The sequence below is a fragment of the Lagenorhynchus albirostris genome, chromosome 18, assembly GCF_949774975.1.
Source record: "Lagenorhynchus albirostris chromosome 18, mLagAlb1.1, whole genome shotgun sequence".
NCBI lineage: Eukaryota > Metazoa > Chordata > Mammalia > Artiodactyla > Delphinidae > Lagenorhynchus > Lagenorhynchus albirostris.
This window is the reverse complement of record NC_083112.1, coordinates 68,691,675-68,715,118: the sequence shown is the minus strand read 5'-3', so window position 1 is coordinate 68,715,118 and position 23,444 is coordinate 68,691,675. Positions and strand designations below refer to the sequence as shown.

The 23,444-nt window shown below is 37.5% G+C and overlaps 1 protein-coding gene across 1 annotated transcript in view; it reads right to left on the bottom strand.

The window, feature by feature from the left end:
* Positions 1-23,444, bottom strand: part of PCCA (propionyl-CoA carboxylase subunit alpha) — a 354,456-nt gene that overhangs the window by 61,054 nt on the left and 269,958 nt on the right. The window contains exons 20-21 of the mRNA XM_060128689.1: positions 19,077-19,175; positions 2,138-2,191 (exon numbers count right to left, since the gene is read on the bottom strand). Coding sequence (XP_059984672.1) covers positions 2,138-2,191; positions 19,077-19,175 — 153 coding nt within the window. The remainder of the gene's footprint in view (positions 1-2,137; positions 2,192-19,076; positions 19,176-23,444) is intronic.

Here is a 23,444-nt window from a genome sequence, read left to right as displayed (position 1 = left end):
TCACTTTAACTGCTATATTAATGATAAAGCAGGGAGCAGGGGTGGAGGTGGGAAGACTGGCTGCTGCAAGAATCTGGACAGGAGACGACGAAGACTCTGGTCAGGATGGGGGCGCAGTGGGAGTGGTGGATGAAAGAGGGGAATCAAGGAAAAGACAAGGTTTTAGCTTAAGTTGCCATTTTCTGAGACAGGAAAAACTGCCTGGAGAAACTTTATGTTGGTTTGGTTTCTTTGCAAGTTGTGGCTATCAAGAACTCAGTTTTCAGTATCTGAGCCCTGAGAAATCTATTGGAATCCAAGGAGAGATATCAAGCAGCAGAGACAGCATAAGTGCCCTTTCTAGCATGAGCACAGAGGTACAGAAAAACCTTCATGTAATATAATTCCAGGTAGTTGTGAGAAAGAATGACATGGATCTTTATGTAATGACTTAGAAAGATATCCACAATTTATTCTTGCATGAAAAGATGTATAAATCTATTTCTGGAAGCATATGTCTACTGTTAAAAACTTAAATACCTCTAGGGAATAAAATGAATACTTCCGTGATGGTTAATTTTATGTGTCAACTTGGCTAGGCAACAGTATTCAAATATTTGGCCAAACATTATTCTAGATGCTTCTACGAAGGTATTTTTTTAGATGAGATTAACACTTAAATCAGTAGACTTTGAGTAAAGCAGATGACCCTCTAATAATATCGGTGGGCTCATTCACTCAGTTGAAGAAAAAGGATTGACCTCCCAAGCAAGAGGGAATCCTTCAAGCACACTGACTTTGGACTTGAACTGCAACTCTTCCCTGGTCTACCCTGCAGGTTTGGGACTTGCATCCACAATCATGTGAACCAATTGCTTAAAATCAATCACTCAATCAATCAATCAATCTCTCTCTCTGTAATATATAAAAATATAATACACACACACATCGTGTTGGTTCTGTTTCTTTGGAGAAACCTAATACAATTTCTTATAAAATGCATTTAAATAATATTTAAATTTTCTAATTAAAAAAATAAGCATGTGTAGTACTTATTAATCAGAAAAACAAGAATAACCACAAGGAGCAATACTTAAAAGTTTACATCACGTCAGGCAGGTGCCTATACAAATACTTTAATATGTAAACTTTACTACACCTCTATACATATACAAAGCACACAGTAAATGCACCTTAGTACTAATATCCTTCCTATCTCAATAGCTGCAAAATCACTCTTCTTTTGCTCTAAGCCACAGGTCTGTCCTCTGATATTCTCAACACACGGACCTAACAGAAATACCCAGTGTGAATTTATAACCTGAACAAGGCACCCAAAGGACATGAACAGACATTTTACAGATTATAAATGATACCTAGCAAGTGAATACATGGAGAAATATTCAAATATAATACCAATAAGCAGAGAAATGCTAATTAAAACAATAAGGTACCTTTTTCAACAAATTATTTTGAAAATTATACTACTACTAATATGATCATTATAAACCTATAAGTAAAAATAATAACTATAAATTAAATTTATTTTCACTAGGTAGAGTTAAATAATTTTGAAATTATGATTCAATTTCATTAGAAATGTGGACTCCAAAGCACCTAACAAAAAAAGCTAGAAGGAAAACTGAGCAAAAACAAAACAAAACATATACAGAACAGAACAGCAAGGTCACGATTTTCTTTGTTTTTTGGCCATGCCGCGCATCTTGTGGGATCTTAGTTCCCTGAACAGGGATGGCACCCTGGCCCTCGGCAGTGAGAGCACAGAGTCTTAACCATTGGACCACCAGGGAATTCCCAAGGTCACTATTTTCAAAAGCATCTTTTTAAAATATGTTCTTATTTTTATTAAAAATGGGGAGAAAGTCCCCAGTGAAAAAAGGACTTAAAAGACTCAACAAACTACAGATAATTTAAAAAACCATTTTGTCTCTCATAAGAAATAGCTAAAATTACTCTATCATGGAATCTTTTCCCACACGTTAAAGAACCCATTTCTTATACAAAGACATCTCACTTAACAGCAAAACAAACCCATGATGAAGCCAAGTTCAAACCCATGGGCTATAACTACTAGTCAATCACTTTTTCTCTCTGTAAATTAAGAGAATATAAAAAATAATAATTCTTTCATACTTACCACGGTACCAAGAAACTGAATGCTCATGTTGCCACCTGCTTCTCGAGAAAGACACTGGGGGAAAAAAAAGAGAGGTATAAAATGAATTTTCATCCATACAAAAACATGTACATGAATGTTCATAGCAGCATTATTCCTAATAGCTGAATAACCCAAATGTCCATCAACTGATAAATGGATAAACAAAATATGGCATATTCATACAATGGAATATTATTTGGCCATAAAAAGGAATGAAGTACTGATACATGCTACAACAGAAGTCAGTCACAAAGGAGCACATATTATATGATTCCATTTAACATGAAATGTCCAGAAGAGGCAAATCCACAGGGACAGGAAGTAGACTGCTGCAGTTTGGCTCTTCTTAGCAGGAAAACTCTCAGCAACCTGGAAGACTTCCAGGTTGTCAATAACTCCTCAGGCCCCAGCTAGCACAGGCTACAGGTATTATCTTAGTCTGCTGCCTAAGAATATACCATATATCACATCTTTTCACCAGTATAGATTACTTTATATCACTTTGTCAAAGAAAGGACTAGAAGAATTTTCTGATGACCCAAAGAGTTAGGGGGAATAAAAATCGAAAGTTGGAGCTTCATGGGCCTGTTGGCAATTAAGGAATGGAAGTAATGAAGGTGGACATAAACTCTGGTGTGTCCTACTAAAAAAAGGAACATGTTCCTAACTCTAGAGCAGGAGGCCGGGTGGGAGAGACTGCCAATGCCAAGTTCAGAACGGTTAGAAAAGGTAGTGGATTCCACGGATGCTTTTTTTTTACTTTTGGCTGGTTGGGTCTTCATTGCTGCACGCGGCTTTCTCTAGTTGCAGCGAGCGGGGGCTACTCTTCACTGTGGCGCGTGGGATTCCCATTGCGGTGACTTCTCTTGTTGTGGATCCTGGGCTCTAGGTGCGTGGGCTTCAGTAGTTGTGGCACACGGGCTCAGGAGCTGTGCCTCACGGGCTCTAGAGCGCAGGCTCAGTAGTTGTGGCGCATGGGCTTAGCTGCTCCACGGCATGTGGGATCTTCCCGGACGGACCAGGGCTCGAACCCATGTCCCCGGCATTGATATGTGAAGTCCCGCTTTTTTTTTTAATACATGTTACATTTTTTTATTTTTGTTTTTTAATTTTATTTATTTATTTGGCTGCGTCGGGTCTTAGTTGCAGCATGTGGGATCTTAGTTGCCCGACCAGGGCTCGAACCCGAGTTCCCTGCATTGGCAGGTGGATTGTTAACCACTGAGCCACCATGGAAGCCCTATTCTTGATTTTTTGAGGACCCTCCATACTGTTTTCCATAGCAGGTGCACCATTTTGTAATTCTACCAAAAGGGCACACAGGTTCCAGTTTTTCCACATTCTCACCAACACTTGTTATTTTCTGTTTTTTTTTTTTTATAGTATCCATCCTAACGGGTATGAGGTGATATCTCACTGTGGTTTTGACTTGCACTTCTCTTTCGATTACTGATGTCAAGCATCTTTTCATATGCCTGCTGCTCATTTGTATATCATCATTGGAGAAATGTCTATTCAAGGCCTTTGTCCACTTTTTAATCAGGTTATTTAATTTTTTGTTGTTAAGGTACAAGAGTTCTTTATATATTCTGGATATTAACCCCTTATTAGATGTATGACTTCCAAATATTTCTCCCTTTTCACAGGATGCCTCTTCACTCTGTTGTGTCTTTTGATACACAAAGTTTTTAAGTTTGATGTAGTCCAATTTGTCTATGTTTGCTTTTGTGCCTATGATTTCGGTGTTATATCCAAGAAATCACTGTCAAGTCCAAAGTCATGAAGCTTTTTGCTTACATTTTCTTTTAGAAGTTTTATAGTTTTAGGTGTTATGTTTAGGTCTTTAATCCACTTTGAGTTAATTTTTGTATCTAGTTTAAGATAAGGGTCCAACTTTAACCTTTTGTATGTGGCAGACCCATGCTTAAAGAGAAAATCTACATGAATATGACTATCAAATTTATGTTTTCAACTCCCATTTGTCTTCTGAGTTCAAGAATCATATAGTCAACTGTTAACTGGACATCAACACCTGGGTATCTAATGCACATATTAAACCTACCAAGTCCAAACAGAATTCTTGATCTGCCTCCCCAAATCCGCTTCTCCCCTAGCCTTCCCAACTCCGTAAATACTACCATCATTCACTCACCTTTAATTCTTTAACTTCCTTCATACCCAGTATCTAATCTACCTGCCAATCTTTTCTGCCTTCCCTCAAAAATATATGTCAAGTTGTTAGGGGAACCACTGACCAAAACCCCCTGCCCTGGCCAGGCAAGATAGTAACCACTTGCATGAGTTATCTTACAACAGAAGGTCCTGGTAAGAAACATGGAACTGACAAGCTACCACCAACCAGAAGAATTCAGGAAAGGTCAGAAGGAGAGAGGAGACACCAGTCCCTATGTTCTACCAACCTCCCAGAATCCTCCTCGCTGGAATCCATCTTGGCTGAGCGATGCGCACCACCAGAAAGGACCCTGAGTCCGAATGTTTGGCCAGAGAGAACCCAGAAACTAACCCCATGTCCATAAAACCCGAGAACGTGAGCCACGTGGCAGAGCAGTTCTCCTGGGTTCCCTCACGCTGCTGCTCTCCTCCCCCAGGCGCCCCTTCCCCATAAAGTCTCTTGCTTTGTCAGCACGTGTGTCTCCTCGGATAATTCATTTCCGAGTGTTAGATCAGAGCCCACTCTCGGGCCCTGGAAGGGGTCCCCCTCCTACAACAAAATTAGTTCACTTCAAGCCATCTCCATTGCTACCATCTTAGTCTAAGCCAAGGGTTGGCAATTTTTTTCCCCCAAAGGGCCAGATTTTGCTAGATTCTTCTCTTGATATTTGCCTTTAGCATAACATATTGTAGTTTAATCATTTCCAGTTGAAGGTTGAGTGGAAGATCCTCAATTGCACAGTTATACAGATTTTGAAATATGGAAATTTCTTTTGCTTTTGTAAAAATGCTGCTGGAACTGTAGTCTACTTCTTGCTTTAATCTTTTGACAGCCTAGGAAGTATAAAAAGCAGCTTGTCATTAGTTGTGACTCAAACATTATTTGTCAAAATGACTTTACCACAGTATTCATCTTGCATGTAAAGGCTGTTTTGCCTTGCAATTTCCGGTTGACTTCATTAAGAAACATTATCAAGTTTGCGACACAAACTAATTTTCAAAGCCATTCAATGTTTGACGTTCCATTAATAGTGGTTGAGGACAGTTCTTTTTTGTTCAGAAAAATTTCAATCTTGGTCCTGCATCAAAAAAACCTCAACAAACTCCTAAGCTACTGAACTGCTGTGTGACAGGGGCAAATCAGGGCATTAAGCTTCTATGTACAATAACAACTCCAAAAGCAGCCACGGACAGATGAAAATGAATAAATGCAACTGTGTTCTGGTAAAACTCCATTTACGGACCTGAAATTTGAATCTCATATACTTTTCATGTGTCATGAAACATTCTTCTTCTTTTAATTTTTTCCAACCATTTAAAATGTAATGCTTGCAAACTTTAAAAAACCAGTCAACTTGTGAGCAGTACAAAGACTGGCAGTGGGCTGGGTCTGGCCAGCTCCTCGTCTAAACCATCATCAGCACCTCTCGTGTGGATGACTGCAATGATCATACAAGTGACTTCCCTGTCTCCACCACTAGTCCCCTGTGGTCCATCCCTCCTCACAGCAGTAATTTTAAATCACATCATACCATTCTTCTACTCTAACCCTTCAAAAGCTTCGCAATAGGAATCGAATAAAACCCAAATTCCCTGGCCTACGAAGACCCCACATGGCCTGGTCCCGGCCTATCTTTGTCCACTCAAGGAGACACTGGCCTTCCTCCTGGCTTCCACACAAACCAAACGTGTTCCTGTCTCAGGGCCTTTGCACGTGCCATTCCTTCTACTTGGGACTTTCCTCCCCCAGATTATTGCATGGCTTCCTCCTACTCCTCACAGGTTGCAACTCAATGTTAAGTATTCAGAGAGGACTTCCTAACCCTACCTAAAGCTACTTCCTCCTAATTGCCTTCTATGAATTATCCTGTTAAATTACCTTTTTAACGTGGTCACGTGTTTGGTATCTACATCCCCCTGCTGCAGTGTAAGTCTTGGTCACTGCTGTATCTCCAGAGTCTAGAACACTGCCTAGGTCGTATCAGAATTGCCTTCTATGTAAGAGACGTTAAAAAAATGTAACAGTTCCTTTTCCTTACCCTACGTGGGTTGGACTGATTCCCAGGCAAACAGAAGTAATTTTGCAATATGTAAAATGGGAACAGGTTTAGAAACTTTTTTTTCACATTAAAGATACAATTAAAGTGTAACAATGAATACGGAAACCATAGATATAAGTACCAATAAGTTACCCTTAACTTTGCATTCAGTTTAAAGCAGGTTAAAATTACGTACATAATGAGTATCAGATATTCCCCCACCACAGCTACCACAGTCTGTATATGTGCACTGAAAGAAAGAACGAACCCAAACCTGACATATCTCAGCAATAAGGATTGATGTAGTAGAAAACAGGGAAATAAGATGTCATTCAAAACTGGAATTTACTTCTACACAGGAAACAGGAATACACACTTTTCCCACAGTCTAGGATTAAGACAATTCAGTTTTAGAATCCACGAAGAACCAAGTACTCAATGCCTACAATGAATCTGAGGTATGCCAAAACCAAATACGAACTGGCCCCTTGATAAGCTAATAGAAAAAAGTAAAATAAAATAAAAATTAAAACTTTCATCTTCATGAAACATATTCTGTCCTAAAATATTTTACCCCCTATTCTAAGTGGCACTTCACAGCTAAATTAAAACGTCCTTCTTTTCTTATTCTGATAGTCTGCTCCAACATTTACAAAACATACTCCTTTTTTTCTTTCTTTAAGGAAAAAAGTACTTAGGAAGACTTTGTTAACAAAATAATTTCAACATTTGTTAGAATCAAATTCATACAAAATTAGCAAGATTGCTCACTCAAAAAAAGCAAAAACATTCACAAAATTTAAAAATGTTCCAAAAATATCTTCCTAAGATAATAAAATCAAAGGCAATTTCACCTTTAAAAGTAATCTCACTGAACAGTATGGGGAAGAAACAGTAATAGTTTTCTTTTTTCCCTCACTGATTTCCAACTTGATAATATGTTTTAAAGGCCATTACTACGGGATTTGTCTTATCGGACTGCAGTGCAGCTGCCTGTATTATTTTCCATGTTTTCCATAATCAGTGTTTATACTATTCAAAATCCTCTTCTTCTGGCAGCTACTAAAACATAATTTTCTAGTTAACAGAGAGTAGAGGAGAAAAAGTATGTGTGTGTGGGGAGGGGATACAGAAAGACATTTTCCCATTATATTAAATGTTTAAAAGCAACTCCAAATCATAAAGCACATGCCACTAGAGACAAGAAAATGGCTAAGCTTCTAGACTACACTACAAAAGCAGGTTGACTTGCATCAAAATTAATATTTTAAATTACAGTTGTAAATACACCCCAGCTGTTAAACAGTGATTAAATTTTTTGAAGCATAGTGAAAGGAGTTATTTCTGTTCTACTGGTGGGCTTGTTTCTAAGATGTGTAACTGTAATTGATGTTTTCAGGAATGTGAAAAGGAGATGGTTAATAATTACTCTTTCATTTCCTACTTCATTAGAAAAAAACACCATCCTCTACTTCATCTTCTAAGTTATATATTTATATATCCTATACATCCTAAATAGATGGTTTCCTATCACATTTGATGAGTCTAGAGTAATCACATGAATATAGGACAAAACAGCTAGTTACTGCTAAGGGGGTGGAGGGGTGAGGAGAAACATCGAAAAAACATGGGATACATTTATTTGGGGACTGAAAACTAAGATGATTACTTCCAAATCCACTTTTTTTTTGTACTGGCAAAGTATAAGCAAAAATGTAAGTCGTTTCATTTAATTTTCTAATTAAAATATTATTAACATATTTATTTTAGCATCTATACACATACATTTATCAGGATTAAAACTAAAGTTTGTTCTCGGAAGTTGTGGGAGTTATTTTAATCTGAAAAAGAGAAAAAATAAAATAACATTTAAATTTAAACTTCTCTCCTGAAGTGGTGAGAAAATCCATTCATTTTCTTCAAAAACAGAAAATCAAGGTTAAATTTTTTAAATCTATTCAAATTCCGTGTGGACAAGAATTTGCAAATATATCACAGATACACATTCCACAAACATAATAACATCTCTTCTATTACATTCATGTGCTTGTGTAATATTCTATTTTACAGAGGCTCACTTGAGCATTTTAAGTTATCATGTTATATAATCTATTTAACACTGCAATCAATTCACAAGTAATCCATTTAATCTGGTATTCTGTAGTAAATAACATGAGATTCATGTGACACTATTCCAAATTTGTCTGCTTTAACACAGAAAATTAGTTCCACTTAGTTGAATATCAATGACCTATTCAATGCAGAATGCGATAGTGCTGCAATCAGCTTTGTACTGTTATTTATAATAAATTTATCTTCTCTTGAAAATATTTAAGAATATGAGAAATAAAAAGAAAAAAGCCTTCAAAGGTACACGACGAATAGCTTCACATCACACAAATGCGGAAATTGTTAGACTTCTCAAGATCTCAAGATATTTTCAAAAGTATTTAGCTACTCTTCAGGCCTGTGGACAACCTGCTGTGAGCAGGTGGAGAGAAGAAATCGTGCCACACAAAGAAACAGGCCAATAGCAGTTAGTCGGCTCTGCTTGCAAATGTTCAAACAACGTGACTATGCAAAATGAAAATCCAGCATGTAAAACACTAACGAGAAACAGTATATTAAATCCCAGCAGACAAATTACATTGTAAGAAACCGAAAACTATTTGAGTTGTTCAGAGTAAAATTAAAGAGTCTCTTCAAGGTTAAAAAAAATTTACTTCACAGGAATACAGTCGTAGGAATAATAAAAAAGTTCTATTCATCCAGCACGTTCCATAGTCAGAAGGTGCTTGGATGTGTGAAGAAAGCAGTGTTAAGAAAGCAGTGAGCTTAACACATATAGAACAGCAAAACCTTTTGTTTTGTTTCAACACTTTAGTTACATGCTCCAGAGAGGAAATCATTCCACTTTTTAAAAATAGTTCTAATTTTTGTTAAGCTTCTAAATTAAAATTTTAGAAGGTTGTCACCTAGATGAGAAATTCACCTTCTGTTTTAAAATGAATTTAATTCCTCTATTTCTAATTTTAAATAATAAAAACCAAAACTGTGGTTGACACATGGGGGGAGCCCTTTACAAAAATGTGTTTTTTCTTCTGTAAACACTGTCTGACTTACAAAAGGTTCTGTTTGTGAGCCATCTAACTAGCCACACATGGCCATTAAGAACTCGAAATGTGACTAGTGCAACTGAGAAACTAAATTTATAATTTTATTTAATTTTAAATACAGAAGTAGTATGATATATTTTCCCTTTTAAACACAACTTCACTGCTTTAGTACATTCCACTTTAATCGTTCCATTACTTATGTTATTGCTGTCATATACGCATCAGGAGTATGTTTCATTTCCGGTATTCCACTAATAATTTGTGTTTCATGTAGAAATGCTAACATTTTGGATATAGTGGGTTAAATAAACTGGATTAGAAAAATGAACTTCACTTGTGCTTACTTTCTTAACGTGGCTACTAAGAAACTTAAACTGCAAATATGGCTCATATTAGATTTCTAATTGGACAATCTGTTTCATTCCACAACTTTTTAAATTGGTAATTTGGAAATCAGAATATATCTTTCCACAAAAGAATGAGAAAAGACTGTTAGTTTCTCAGATTATACCATTAAGACATATTTAATAAGTGCCATTACTGAGGGACTCTACATATGCAATGAAAACAGTAGGAATGTGCTGGTACACAACCAACAATAAATAAATAAATAAATATAACATACTATCATTTTATTTTCCTTGAATGATAATATTTGAGGGAAAATGGTTTCACTATTAGATGAAGAAATAGATTAAAAACTTTAAAAAATTCTAAAGAAGGCCTTTTAGTATCTTCAAGAGTTTTCAAGATTTATATCCCCAGTTCTTTATTATAAATTATTTCATTTCAAAATATATGACCTCTTCCCCCAGTCAGATAAATACACCACTAGCTCTATACTTAAAGTTATTAATAATGACTAGAATTTGTGTCCAAGAGCATGATTTTCTTGAAGAGAAAAAGACGTAAAGCAGCTCACACATATACTGGAGTAAGAGATGGTGTGAAGTAGACTCAACTGAGCCGTGAATAATCAGTGCCACTGGGGGAAAGAGAGTGCAAACAAGGTGTGCACACACCTTGCAAAGGCGGAAATGAGGAACAGCCTGAGGTGGACCCTTTTCAATACCTACCAATACCTATCAATACGTGGTACTGTTAGCCTTCAGCAGCTCACGTGCTCCCACAGCAAATGAAGGCAAACAGGAAAGCCACGTGCTTGACTGGAAAGAGTCGTGCTACATAAGGAAGGGACTTCTGTGGGCAGGTCCTTGGGAGCCCTCTTGTCTCTCTTTGCTCTCAAAGGAGCTGCAGTGATTCTGTATCTGCAGAGATCAACCAGTCATGTTACCTAATAGAGCATGGATTTTGCGAATGTTGGAAAATCAGGAATTAAAGAGAATTGATAAAACGGCTAGGAAGGCTATCTGATGAACATAGCTTAATTTGACAACGGCTTAGAAGAAACAAAATATAAATCTTAAAATGAAAGTATAGATAAGGCAGATTTATTTCTGAGATTACAAAAATGCAAGATGACTATCCATTCATCCACCCACTCATCCATTCATCCAGTTACTGAGCTTCCACATGGGCCAGGAACTCAGCAAGACAGTGGAAATTCAAGGCCAAATAAAAACTGAAACAGGTAATTTAGATCAATTAAAAGAATTCAGTAATTTATAAAATTCATTATCCACATAATGTACATGCCAAAATACAATTTATTTTTAAAGAAATTAATGGATAATATTAAGCTCATGAAGTTTACCAATGAAAACCGGGAAAGTGAACAGACAAATGTAATCTGATTGGATAAACAGGGAGCTAATTACTAAAACAAAGGTAATGCTTCCTTCCCAAGTAATTTTGTCTAATCAGAAAAAGGTTTTAAGTGCTACTTTCCATGTAGTTACAGGGATTCAGCAATAAAACTAAATAGGAACTAAATACCCACATATCCTTAAGGTGCTAGACCAAGCCACCTACTAGGACATGCTAAGAAACTATGAAACGAGCAAGAGAATATGAAAGACATTAAAAACTAATTAGAGGAGGTGGAATTCTTAAGCTAAGAAATCAAGGTTGAACACTTTATGCCAAGTGAAAGGAATTCATGAGAATGATTTGATTTTCTATATCTCCTGGATTGTGAGGGACACCTAGGGAAGATAAGCAATGCTTTTCATGACAGAGAAAGAAGATTTTGGTGAGGCAAGGATTTATAACTATTTCTTGTGGCCCGGATGTGGATCATGGAAAAGAGACCCACGCTGGGTCATTATGGGAAACCCTGCCTATCAAGAGGAATAGGAATCAGGAAAAGACAGAGCAGGCATTAAGGGTTCTACAGGTGAGGAATTCTCCCAAACCCACAACAATGTCCTAGAAGACACCAGCCAGCTTTGGACGTCTGTCATTCCCCAAAAGAATGCATACCAGATTATATCTGCCCTGGTCAACCTAGCTCCTCCAGCCGTGTGCCACTCATTCTTACACCATACTGCAACTCTGGAGAGACCCCAGATAGCAGGTGAGAAGTGGAAGAGGATATAAAGCAAGAAAGAAGAAAGCAACACTCTCATCTTCCCTATAAACATTTCTCAGTCTGAGAAATTTTACCAGTTTTTACCAGCAGAGGTTTTACCAGTCTTGACATTACAATGAACTAGACTTTTAAACACACTCTCTGCCAAATAGACTATGACTTGCTTACTACCTGGTAGCAAGTTTACAGACTGAGAACTGTACATGAGTTTATGCAGGGGAGGAAAGAACTGTAAAGCAATTATACTCTCCCCACCCCCCCGGCAAAAAAAAAGAATAAGTTGAGAGAATGAGTTTGAAAGAACAGTTGTAAGAAAGTTGCTTCTATTGGCACTAAAAAAGCTCCATTTATCAGTTTTACACAGTAAAACTGATAAAGAAATGGCAAGTATTGGGAAGTACCCTGAATGCTTTCTCAATAACTATCCCAAAAAATCCTGTTCCACAATGAGATACCACTTGATATCCATTAGGTTAGCTATTACAAAAACGAGAGCAGTAACCAGAAAATATCAAGTGTTGGTGAAAACGTGGAGAAATTAGAATCCTTGTGTGTTGCTGGTAGGAATGTAAAATGGTGCAGCTGCCGTTAAAAAACAAAATGGAGGTTTTCAAAAAATTAAACCAGAATTACTATATGATCCGGCAATTCCACTTGTGTATATACACCCCAAAGTACTAAAAGCAGGGACTAGAAGAGGTATTTGCACACCCATGTTCATAGCAACATTAGTCACAACAGCCAAAAGGTAGAAACAACCCAAATGTCCATCAACAGATGAATGGATAAATAAAAGGAAAGAAATTCTGACACATGCCACAACACAGATAAACCTTAAAGATATTACGCTAAGTGAAATAAACCAGTCGCAAACATATAAATACTATATGAATCCACTTACATGAGGTACCCAGAGTAGTCAAATTCATAGGGACAGTTGCCAAGCAGTGCGGGGAGGGGGGAATAGGGAGTTAGTGTTAAATGGGAACCGAGTTCCAGTTTGGGATGACAAAAAAGTTCTAGAGATGGACAGGGGTGATGGTTGCACAACAGTGTGAATGTACTTAATGTCACTGAACTATACACCTAAAATTGGTTAAAATGGTAAATTTCGTATTTTTTAATTTATGTATATTTTACCACAATTTAAAAAATCCTGTTAAGGTTTCAAAATAGTGTTGAAGGAAGAAAAATCTAATTAAAGTGCAGCAGATTTAATCCCAGATTGGCACAGAACTCTGAATTTCTATCCTTTTTTCCTGCTTTTAGAAATGGGTAGATGATGGGCGGCTTGGTATGTAAAAGCACAGAATGCAGGGTTCACTTTCAAAACCTTGCTTTTGAGAGGATAACCACCTAACGACGATAGGGAAGGCCATAAAAACCTATTAGAAAAAAAATTTTAATGGTCAAAGCAGAGGACCAGTGTTCATTGGAGACAGAATTTTGAGGTCACTATGGTACCCCGCTGTACGCATAGAGAATTCAACAAATTGTGTCAAGTTTAATCAGCAACTACTCCCAAACCCAACCCCCTCATTTCTGTGCACTGCCAGCACCCCAGTTTAGGGTCCATTACCTCATGAGTGAAGTAATAGGAAATATCTTCTAAATGAACTCCTTTCCCACTTCCCCCTTCAATTCCTTAACCCCTCTTTTATTATAAAGACATTCTAACCTCCCACAACAGCATTTTTTTTTCTTGGCTCAACAGCGTTTTGATGGACATTACTTCCCTCTATAAAACGTTTCAATAACATCTCCACTGGTGATTGAAAAGCACAGGCTCCTTAGCCTCCCATTCCTAACTTGGCTCCTCCAATCTGTTTTCCATGCTTAGCTCACATTACTTCCCTATTTGAATGATTCCCAATCTACCTCCCATTTCATGAACATGCTTTTCTAAGGTGTATCTCAAATATCATCTGAGACCCTGGATCCTGCAAAACACCCACACCCACACCCACCCACACACACACCCTCTTTAAGTGGCTAGGGATTCCCCAGAGATAAATGACAAATGAAAGTAATCGACACAGAGCTCATGAAAGCAAATACAGTGACCAGAACTTCATATTAAGGAAAAAGTCACCTTTTTGTTTACAATTAATTGAGAAATATTTTACAGAAACAATAAGCCTTTTAAAGAATTCTGGGGTTGGAAAGGTGAGAAGGTGGCAAACTAGTTAGGGAAAGAAAAGCAGGTGTGTAGGTAGTGCTGGAGCAACTGGTTATCCATATTTTAAAAACTAAACCTGGATCTTTCTTAACTCACACCATGTGCAATATTCAATCCCAGAAGGATTAAGGGTTATAATGTGAAAAAGCACAACATAAAAGGTTTAAAAGAAAATAGAGCCAAGTATCTTTATGAGCTGGAGAGCAGAAGAGGATTGTTTAAACAAATACAAAATATACAAACCATAAAGGAAAAGACTGAAAATTCTCATACGAAATCTCAGATTTAAAACTTCACTCGTATAACTTAAAAAGGGAAAAATACAAGCTACAAACTGGGAGAAGTTGTTTGTAACACATATAACTGACAGAGGGTCAGGACACATAATATGAAGAACATTCATGAACCAGTAAGAAAAAGACAAACAATCCAATAAAAAATTGGGCAAAAGCCATAAACAGGTATTTTGCAGAACAGAAAACAGGACTGTCAATAAATATATTTTTAAATGCTCATTGTCATTACTAATCAGGGAAATATAGTATACATTAAAACCACTGAGAGAGATTATTTAAACCCACCAGTCAGGAAAAACTTAAGTCATTTGGATACCAAGCGTTCATAGGACATGAAGAAAAACTGTTAAGGGCACAGATTCCTGGCTTCAAATTCTGGCTCTTCCATTTACTAGCAGGATGCCTTGGGCAAGCAATTTAGCCTCTGTAAGCCTCAGTTTCTCCAACTACAAAATGAGAAATAATACTAGCACATATTTTATTGACTTGCTGTGAGGATTAAATAAATTAATGCAAAGAAGTGCTTAGAAGAGTCAGTGCCCGGCATAGCAAGAATACAATAAAGTCAGCTTGTTGTTCATACTGCTAATGTCACCGTCTTCATAACTACTGGTAGCATGTAAATTGGTACAACCGCGTAGGGAAAACCATTCGGCAACACCGTGTAGGGTTAAGGGTGCATATTCCCTAAACCCAGCCATTCTACTGGCATATTCCTTGAAGAAACACTTATTTCAAGAGGAAACACGTAGTAGAAAAATGTTCACAGAACCATTGTTTGTGATAACAAAATAAATAATACAAATGTCTACCTAGGGGAAAAAGAATAAACAAATTGTGGTAATTAACATGATTTAATAACATACAGCATGGAAATAAACTAAACTACATTCATAAACATAGACCAAACTCACAAACATAACACTGGAGGAAAGAGCAACTTAGAGAAGCATAGAGAGTATGGTCCCATTTATATCAAGTTCAAGAACACGAGTAACTAAATAATACACTGTTTACAGTTTTACTCTATATGTAAATATCCATAAGGAAAAGGAAGTGCTAAGTTTAAAAATCGGTATGGTGGTTACCTCTAGGGGCGGGAGGAAGGAGGATTTACGCAGGGGATGCACAGAAGAAAGTCAATAGCATTGGTAAGGTTTCCTTATTTAATCTGCATGGTGGGTAAACAGCCTCATTAAGTTATTCTTTACCTCTTATAAGACTAATACATGTTACTTTGCGTATATAAACTGTTTCAATAATAAAAAGTTTAAATGTATATACAAAAATCCAAGGAAAAAAGAACAGCAGTTACTACTGTAAAATCGCTTTTGAAAAACACCTGTGGTAACATCCATCCCATAGTTCTTCTCTGAATTTACCATAAACAAGGGCAAGAGAAATACAAACACATTTTCATAGCTATTTGCTTGGAGGTAATGAGCTGAAACTCTTGGGCAATGCAGCCCAGGAAGTCAGCATAGAGACAAAAGGAGTTAGGAATAAACATTGACCATCTATCCATGGTTCAGGGCAGGTGCAAGAGAAATCAACAAAGATCACTGTGAGGCCACCAGTTCTTTCTGTCCTGTGGTTCTTTCAGACCCCTTCCTCATACAGTGCTCTTCACTCCGACTGTTGCTAATATTTTCCAGGAAGAATGATTTCCCATTTTTCTGATACCTCCTAATTCCTCTCTTTGCCTCCAATCTCACTCTTCTTCAATCCATTCTCCACAATGGAACCGAAAAAAACTTTCTAAACTCCAATTCTGTTCATACCATCACTTCCTTAGTTATAACTCTTCCATGGGTCCCGCTGGCCTAAGAATAAAGCAGAATCTATACTATGTAACTGACAAGTCTTCGAACGACTTGGCTCCTACTTAAGTCACTTTGCTCATCACTTCCAGCTTATCTTCTGATTACAAAAGGTTAAAGCAGTGGTTCTCAAACTGTGGCGCCTACAGCATCAGCACTACCTAGGAACTTAGAAATGCATGCCTAGCCCAGACCTACTAAATCAGAGTAAACTCTGCAGGTGGGTCCAACAATCTGAGTTTTAACAATCTTCCACTTGATTCTGAAGCACACTAAATAAAGTCTGAGCAGCACTGGTTTACAGCACAAATGAGAGGTAAATTGGTACCCGAAGAACTCGGTGGGAAAATTGAAAAGTACTGTACAGTATAGTGGTTAGAAGCACACAGCCTGGGGTCACAGTGCCAGGGTTCAAATTTCTGCTCAGCTTCTCCCTGGTACTGTAATCACAGGGAAATTACTTAGCCTGCCATAGCACAGTGTAGTGGCTGACAGATCCTACAGCAAGGCTGCTTGGGTTTCAATCTTGGCTCTATCCCCCATTAGCTATGTGACCCCCAGCAAGTCACCTACTATCTCTGAGCCTCAGCTACCTCATTTACAAAAGTATAAATAATAGCACCTGCTTCATATAGTTGTTGTGAAGATGAAATGAGTTAATATACGTACTATGCTTAGAACTGTACCTCATACACATTAAGCACTGTTTATTATTATTCTAATTATTATTAATTTCACAGGGACCACATTATATTTTGGAGACAGAGAGTCAACACTGAGTGCTAATGCCTACAGAGAATAAGTAAAACTCACCTGTTCTGATGAGGAAAAATTTTCCTCATCTTCTATTACGGAAGTGACTTTTTCTTTTTTTTTTTTTCCCCCAGTATACCATTCATCCCTCTGAGTTTACTTTTTTCCAATGAAGGAGCACTTAACTGGAAGGAATGACCTCCTCCAAAGAGGCACAGGGTCTGCCTTGAGTGCCATTTGTTTCATAATAATACTTCTTTTTTAAGCAAAGCACTTATAAGAATGAAAAGGGATTTACTGAGCATTATCCCTATGCTAGTGAAAATACTTCTGGGGATAATTCCAAATACATACCCAGTGTTAATTTACCTAGAAACTCTACATGTAAAAGTGCTATTAAGACACCCATCTGCACAGTCATTAAGAACACTGAAAATAACATGATACAAAGATTTGGAAAGTAGAACTTTGTATCTCTCTCTCCTCACTAGCAAGAGGTCCTACTATGTCCCCCAGACCAAAACACATGAATGTCAGCCACAGTACATCCAGTGCAGAGTATATTCTATTAACATAAACAAGTGTAACAAAACCATGTTTTCTGAAGACATAATAACTGGATCTCAGTGATATGAAATTATGCAGTGAAATTTTTCCAAGGGTCTCCAAGTGTTTAACCTCATACTTAGAACATGAAAGAAAATATGAGAGAGAGAAAATATACTGGAGCAAGTCACAAAACCAAAGTCAAAATAAGGGCTCATTACTGAGAGTTCAATGCTTCTTGTGACCATAAAGGTAATATACTAATTGAACCCTGAAAATCAGTTTTGTCATTAATATGTATTGAGATTCTGGAATCCTCTGTCCCACGGTTTCTAACAGAAGTATATATGAACCTGGTGTACAGTAATCTTTAAATGTGATTTTCTTGATTTCTCTAGGCTTAAAAAATCAGTTTCCTGTGTAAAATCAACTTAAGGGAATGTGAAGATTTTCATAGAAAAGAAAAAAGAATGAGCATTTAATGCTATGGAGAGTTTAGGATTTTTATCTGCATGTGATAGCCACATGTTCTGTGCTGTTTTGATTTGCTTTTCCTGGACCTCAACTATGTGGTGAGGTAAAGGAATTTTGGCAGCACCTCTTTTCATGATTTTCTACTTTCAAATGAAGGACACTGCTTACAAAGAACATTCAATCAACTCTGGATTTCAAGGCACCTCCTCAATACAACAGATTTTATATTGGGGGGAAAAGAAAGGTTAACAAATTAAGATTACTTAAATTTTAAAAGGCATTGAGGGACTTCCCTGGTGGCGCAGTGGTTAAGAATCCACCTGCCAATGCAGGGGACACGGGTTTGAGCCCTGGTCCAGGAAGATCCCACATGCCGCGGAGCAAGGAAGCCCGTGCGCCACAACTACTGAGCCTGTGTTCTAGAGCCCACGAGCCACAACTGCTGAGCCCGTGTGCCACAACTACTGCAGCCTGCATGCCTAGAGCCTGTGCTCCAGAACAAGAGAAGCCACCACAATGAGAAGCCCACGCGCCACAACTAGAGAAAGCCTGCGCGCAGCAACGAAGATCCAACACAGCCCAAAACTTAATTAATTAATTAATTTTAAAAGGCATCGATGTGCTATGGCAAGTCAACCTGAACAGCTCTGCTTCTGCTGATTTAATACCACACAATTCCAATTACAGAGGAAAGAAAGGTAACAAAGTCAGTCATATTTTACAACTAAAAACCCACAACGGCAAAGAAAACTGCTAATCTTCCAATATTTTTAGAAAAGCACACAGGATGTTTTATAACAAAGTATAATATATAACCTTCCCAGACTGCCTGAAAAAGGAACACATTGATTCCTCAGAATAGGACTTAACTCAAGATCCTCTAAAATAAGAAAAAATGTTTTCAACTATAAAATGTATGAGGTGGATAAAATGTAGGTTTTCCATACTCTGTCTGTAAGTATTAACCACACAGGTATTGGTAAGGATTCTGGACTTGATGGAGCCCTCTAAGTACCTCACCAGAACATTTACCTGTATCATCCTCTGCGTGCCATCAACGTTGACAGACAATAAGGGTGAAGCCAGGTTCCACGCGCCGGTCACATTTAGTTTCGACTCATCAACTTCCACCTGTTGTGACACCAAATAAGACTGTTACCATGAAGAAAGACAGAAAACTGATCTCAAGTTCACTGCTGCATACAAAGCAGCAGCCATTTTAAACAGATGGCTCCCCAAACAACCTGTCATGTTTACTGCTCTCACCATGAAAGACAGGGTCCAATGAGAGTCTTCTCAGCCATCTCTGGGGAGAGGTGAGGACCTGGGCACAGCTGCCTCTGGGTACTGAGGTTTCAAGTGATTTCCAGTAAGTAACAAGCAGCCTTCTAAGTCTAACCCTATCCAGCGTGCTACATTTACTGCAATTAGACGAGTAATGCATATAAATGCCAGTGACATTTTGCGACCCACACAACAGGGCTTGCACATAATATCCTCTCCAAGGACCGACAAAGAACTTTTTCTGTGTTAATTTTAATGAAGGACTATGCATTGTTATCTTAATTAAACAGAAGTTTTAATTAGGCAAAAGTTTTTGGCGTTGAATATCAAAAGTCTATTTGAACTTTGCAAACTTCTGTCCTATTTCTGTCCATCATAAATGATTTCATCCAGTCGTCATTCAAGAAGTTACCTCCAAAAGCCCATTATCTTTTAAAACAGATATTCTTAATAGAAAAATTTTATTATTCAAATAAATAAAAGTAATTGAAAGAAAAAAACCCTCAAAGCTAACTTAAAAGTACCATTCCTTACTTCTTCCTTTTCATTCACTCATTTGCTAACTCTTCAATGTGAGAAGTAAGCGAAAATAACACTACTTTAAGTCTACAGTAAACAACCTAACAAAGAGAGATTTAAGTTTGCTGAAGTTTCAAAATAAACCTGTGGCACAGCCAAGATACATTGATCCCTAACAATTCTTTCACTATCAATTCTCTTAAAAGATACTCACTCACTATAATCAAAGGCACACAGACTTAACACTGTTTAGAAGAATACGTGTGTACCTATATATTTAGATGTATATGTTTGGATAGGTATTTATGTATATATATTTCCGCAAAGATATGTTATTGGCTATGTACTGAAGTATCAGTAGGACATGTATCACACACTGGCTTGCGTTTCTGGGTTTGGTGGCCTCTCTGTACACAGTACAATCCAGTTACATGGAAGAAAAAACAATGGCTTTGGAATCACACTGACTTGGGTCTCACTTGACACTGCTGCTTTACCAAGTGCAAGCTGTTTACTAAGTTGGAGTATTTAACCTCTCTGAGCTTCAGTTCCCAAACCATAACACAGTAAAAATAGCTATCTGAGAGGGGGGTGCTCTAAAGATTAAATAAGTTAACATATGAAAGTCTCTACCAATATGCTTGTCATGGTAGGTCCTAAATATTTTCTCTCTTCCCCTGTCTCTAGTAATTTTACTGTCTTACCTTTAAACTAGTTTTAAAAATAAGGTCAGATAATCATACTATCTCATAGATTACTTACTATTAAAATACTACATGATAAAGGTCTGAGAAGCAGAAAAGGCTACAGTTTTGATTAAAGCAGCACTGATACATTTTAAATGATCCTATTTAGCCCTTGCCCCCCAAATTAAATATCTCCTTATGCAATGAAAGATTTCCAAAAGAAGCTCTTAGCAGGTAGAGTTTTACAAATATTAAATGCTAAAAAGATCTTCTAAAACTGAAATATTGCTTTAAAATGTTTCTAAATTTAAAAGTTTAAAAAAGCTCAATAATCAATTATAAAAGTTTTATTTGTTAAAAAAAAGTTAGAGGTTGTAAAGAAAGGTTTTGAATGATAATCATTTAAAATTTGTTATCTGATATTAATTTCCAATCAACAGGGCTGACAATGAAACCGTAATTGCTATTTTTGGGGCACATGAAGGGGAACTGAGGAAAGAATCTAATCTACTCAAATCATGTTAGAGGAAGAACCAAGTTGTTACACCCTGAAATAAACCATTTTTATGAATGTCAAAACAAACTGATATATCCCTATGGTGGAATATTATTTGGCAATTTAAAAAGGATGAAATACTAACACATGCTACAACATAGATGAACCTTGAAAACATGGTAACTGCAAGAAGACAGTCACAGAGGACCACAAATTATATAGTTCCACTTATAGGAAATCCAGAATAGAAAAATCTGGAAGAGACAGGAAGCAAACTAGCACCTGTGTTAAGCAGGAGTCGCGAGGGGAATGGACTGGGGCGGGGAGGTTGAGGGGTGATGGCTATGTGTAATAGGCTTTCTTGTTGGACATGATGAAACTGTTCTAAAATTGACTGTGGTGATGGTGGCACAACTCTGTGAATATACTACACTCTACTGAATTATACTCAAACAGGTAAATTACACGGTATGTGAATTATATCTCAATAAAGCTGTTAAAAAATAAGTAACAAATGAAAACATGGAGGGTGGACTTTATTTTTTCAAAAACCAGAAGCATTACTTTATGAGAAATTAAAGAAGACCTAAAAAACGGAGACATAGGGCTTCCCTGGTGGCACAGTGGTTGAGAGTCCACGTGCCGCTGTAGGGGACACGGGTTCGTGTCGTGGTCCGGGAAGATCCCACATGCCGCGGAGCAGCTGGGCCCGTGAGCCATGGCCACAGAGCCTGCGCGTCCGGAGCCTGTGCGCCGCAACGGGAGAGGCCACAACAGTGAGAGGTCCGCGTACCGCAAAAAAAAAAAAAAAAAAAAATGGAGACATATATCATGTTCATGAATTAGAAGAGTTTTAGTGCTATTAAGATATAATTTCTCTCCCGAATTGATCCATATATTCAATGTAATTCCAATCGAAATCACAGTAGGCTTTTTTTTGGGTAGAATTGATAAGCTGATTCTAAAATATGTACAGAAAAGCAAAGGATATAGGATAGTGAAGACAATTTTGAAAAATAAGCAAATGTGGAGAACTCATGCCACTTGATTTTAAGACTTCCCATAAAGCCACAGTAATCAAGACACTGGTGTAAGAACAGACATATTGATTAATAGAACAAAACTGAGAGTTCAGAGACCCACATATAAATGCCTAGTTGACTTTCAAAAAAGGTGCCAAGATATTAAATAAAGTATAGTTTATCAACAACAATTGAACATTCATATTTAAAAAAATAAACCCTGGTCCTTACCCCATACCATTAAAAAGAAAAATCAATTCAAAACAATTAAAACTAAATGCAGGGCTTCCCTGGTGGCGCAGTGGTTGAGAGTCCGCCTGCCAATGCAGGGGACACGGGTTCATGCCCCGGTCCGGGAGGATCCCCACATGCCGCGGAGCGGCTAGGCCCATGAGCCATGGCCACTGAGCCTGAGAGTCCACAGCCTGTGCTCCGCAATGGGAGAGGCCACAACAGTGAGAGGCCCGCGTACCGCAAAAAAAAAAAAACTAACTAACTAAATGCAAAGCCTAAAACTATAAAACTTTTAGAAAACATGAGAGAAAATCTTTATGACTTAGGGCCAGGCAAAGATTTCTTAGGATACAAAAAATGTAAATCTTATGAGAAAAAACAGATGAATTTAACTTCATCAAAATTTAAAACTTCTGTTTGAAAGACACTTTTAAGAAAAGGAAAGTCAAGCCACAGGTTGTGAAAAAATATATGCAAAATAATGGACTTGTATCCAAAATATATAAAGAACTTATAACGCAAAAACAAAACCAACTCATTTTCTTTTTAATGGACGAAAGATTTGAATAGACACTGCATCAAAGGAGACGGATGACAAGCACACGAAAAGATGCTCAAAATAATGAAATGGTCATTAGGGAAAGTCAAATTAAAGTTATAATGAAACAGTGTTCCACATCCACTAGAGTGGCTAAAATTAAACAGAGTGGTAATACTAGGAGCTGGTAAACAGTGGAGCAACTGAAACTTTCATACATTGCTGGCAGGAATGCAAAATAGTAGACCCACTTTAGAAAACCCCAGAGAATTGAAAGGCCATGTACACACAAAGACCTATACATGAAAGCTCTGAGAAGCTTGTTTATGATAGCAGAATATATACAGCAGAATGTTTACATCAGCCTCAAACTGGAAAAACCCCGAAAGTCCAAATGAACTGAATAATGGATAAACAAATACGGTATATCCACACAATGATCTAACTAGCAATAAGCATTTCAAAAACATTATGCTAAGTGAAAGAAGGCTGAAACAAAAGAATACACACTGTGTGATCCCATGTATTTGACATTATATGGCAGGAATCAGACCAGCGGTTGGTAGGAGGCAAGGGTAGGAGGGTGACTGACTAGGAAGGGGCATGAGGGAAATTTTGGGG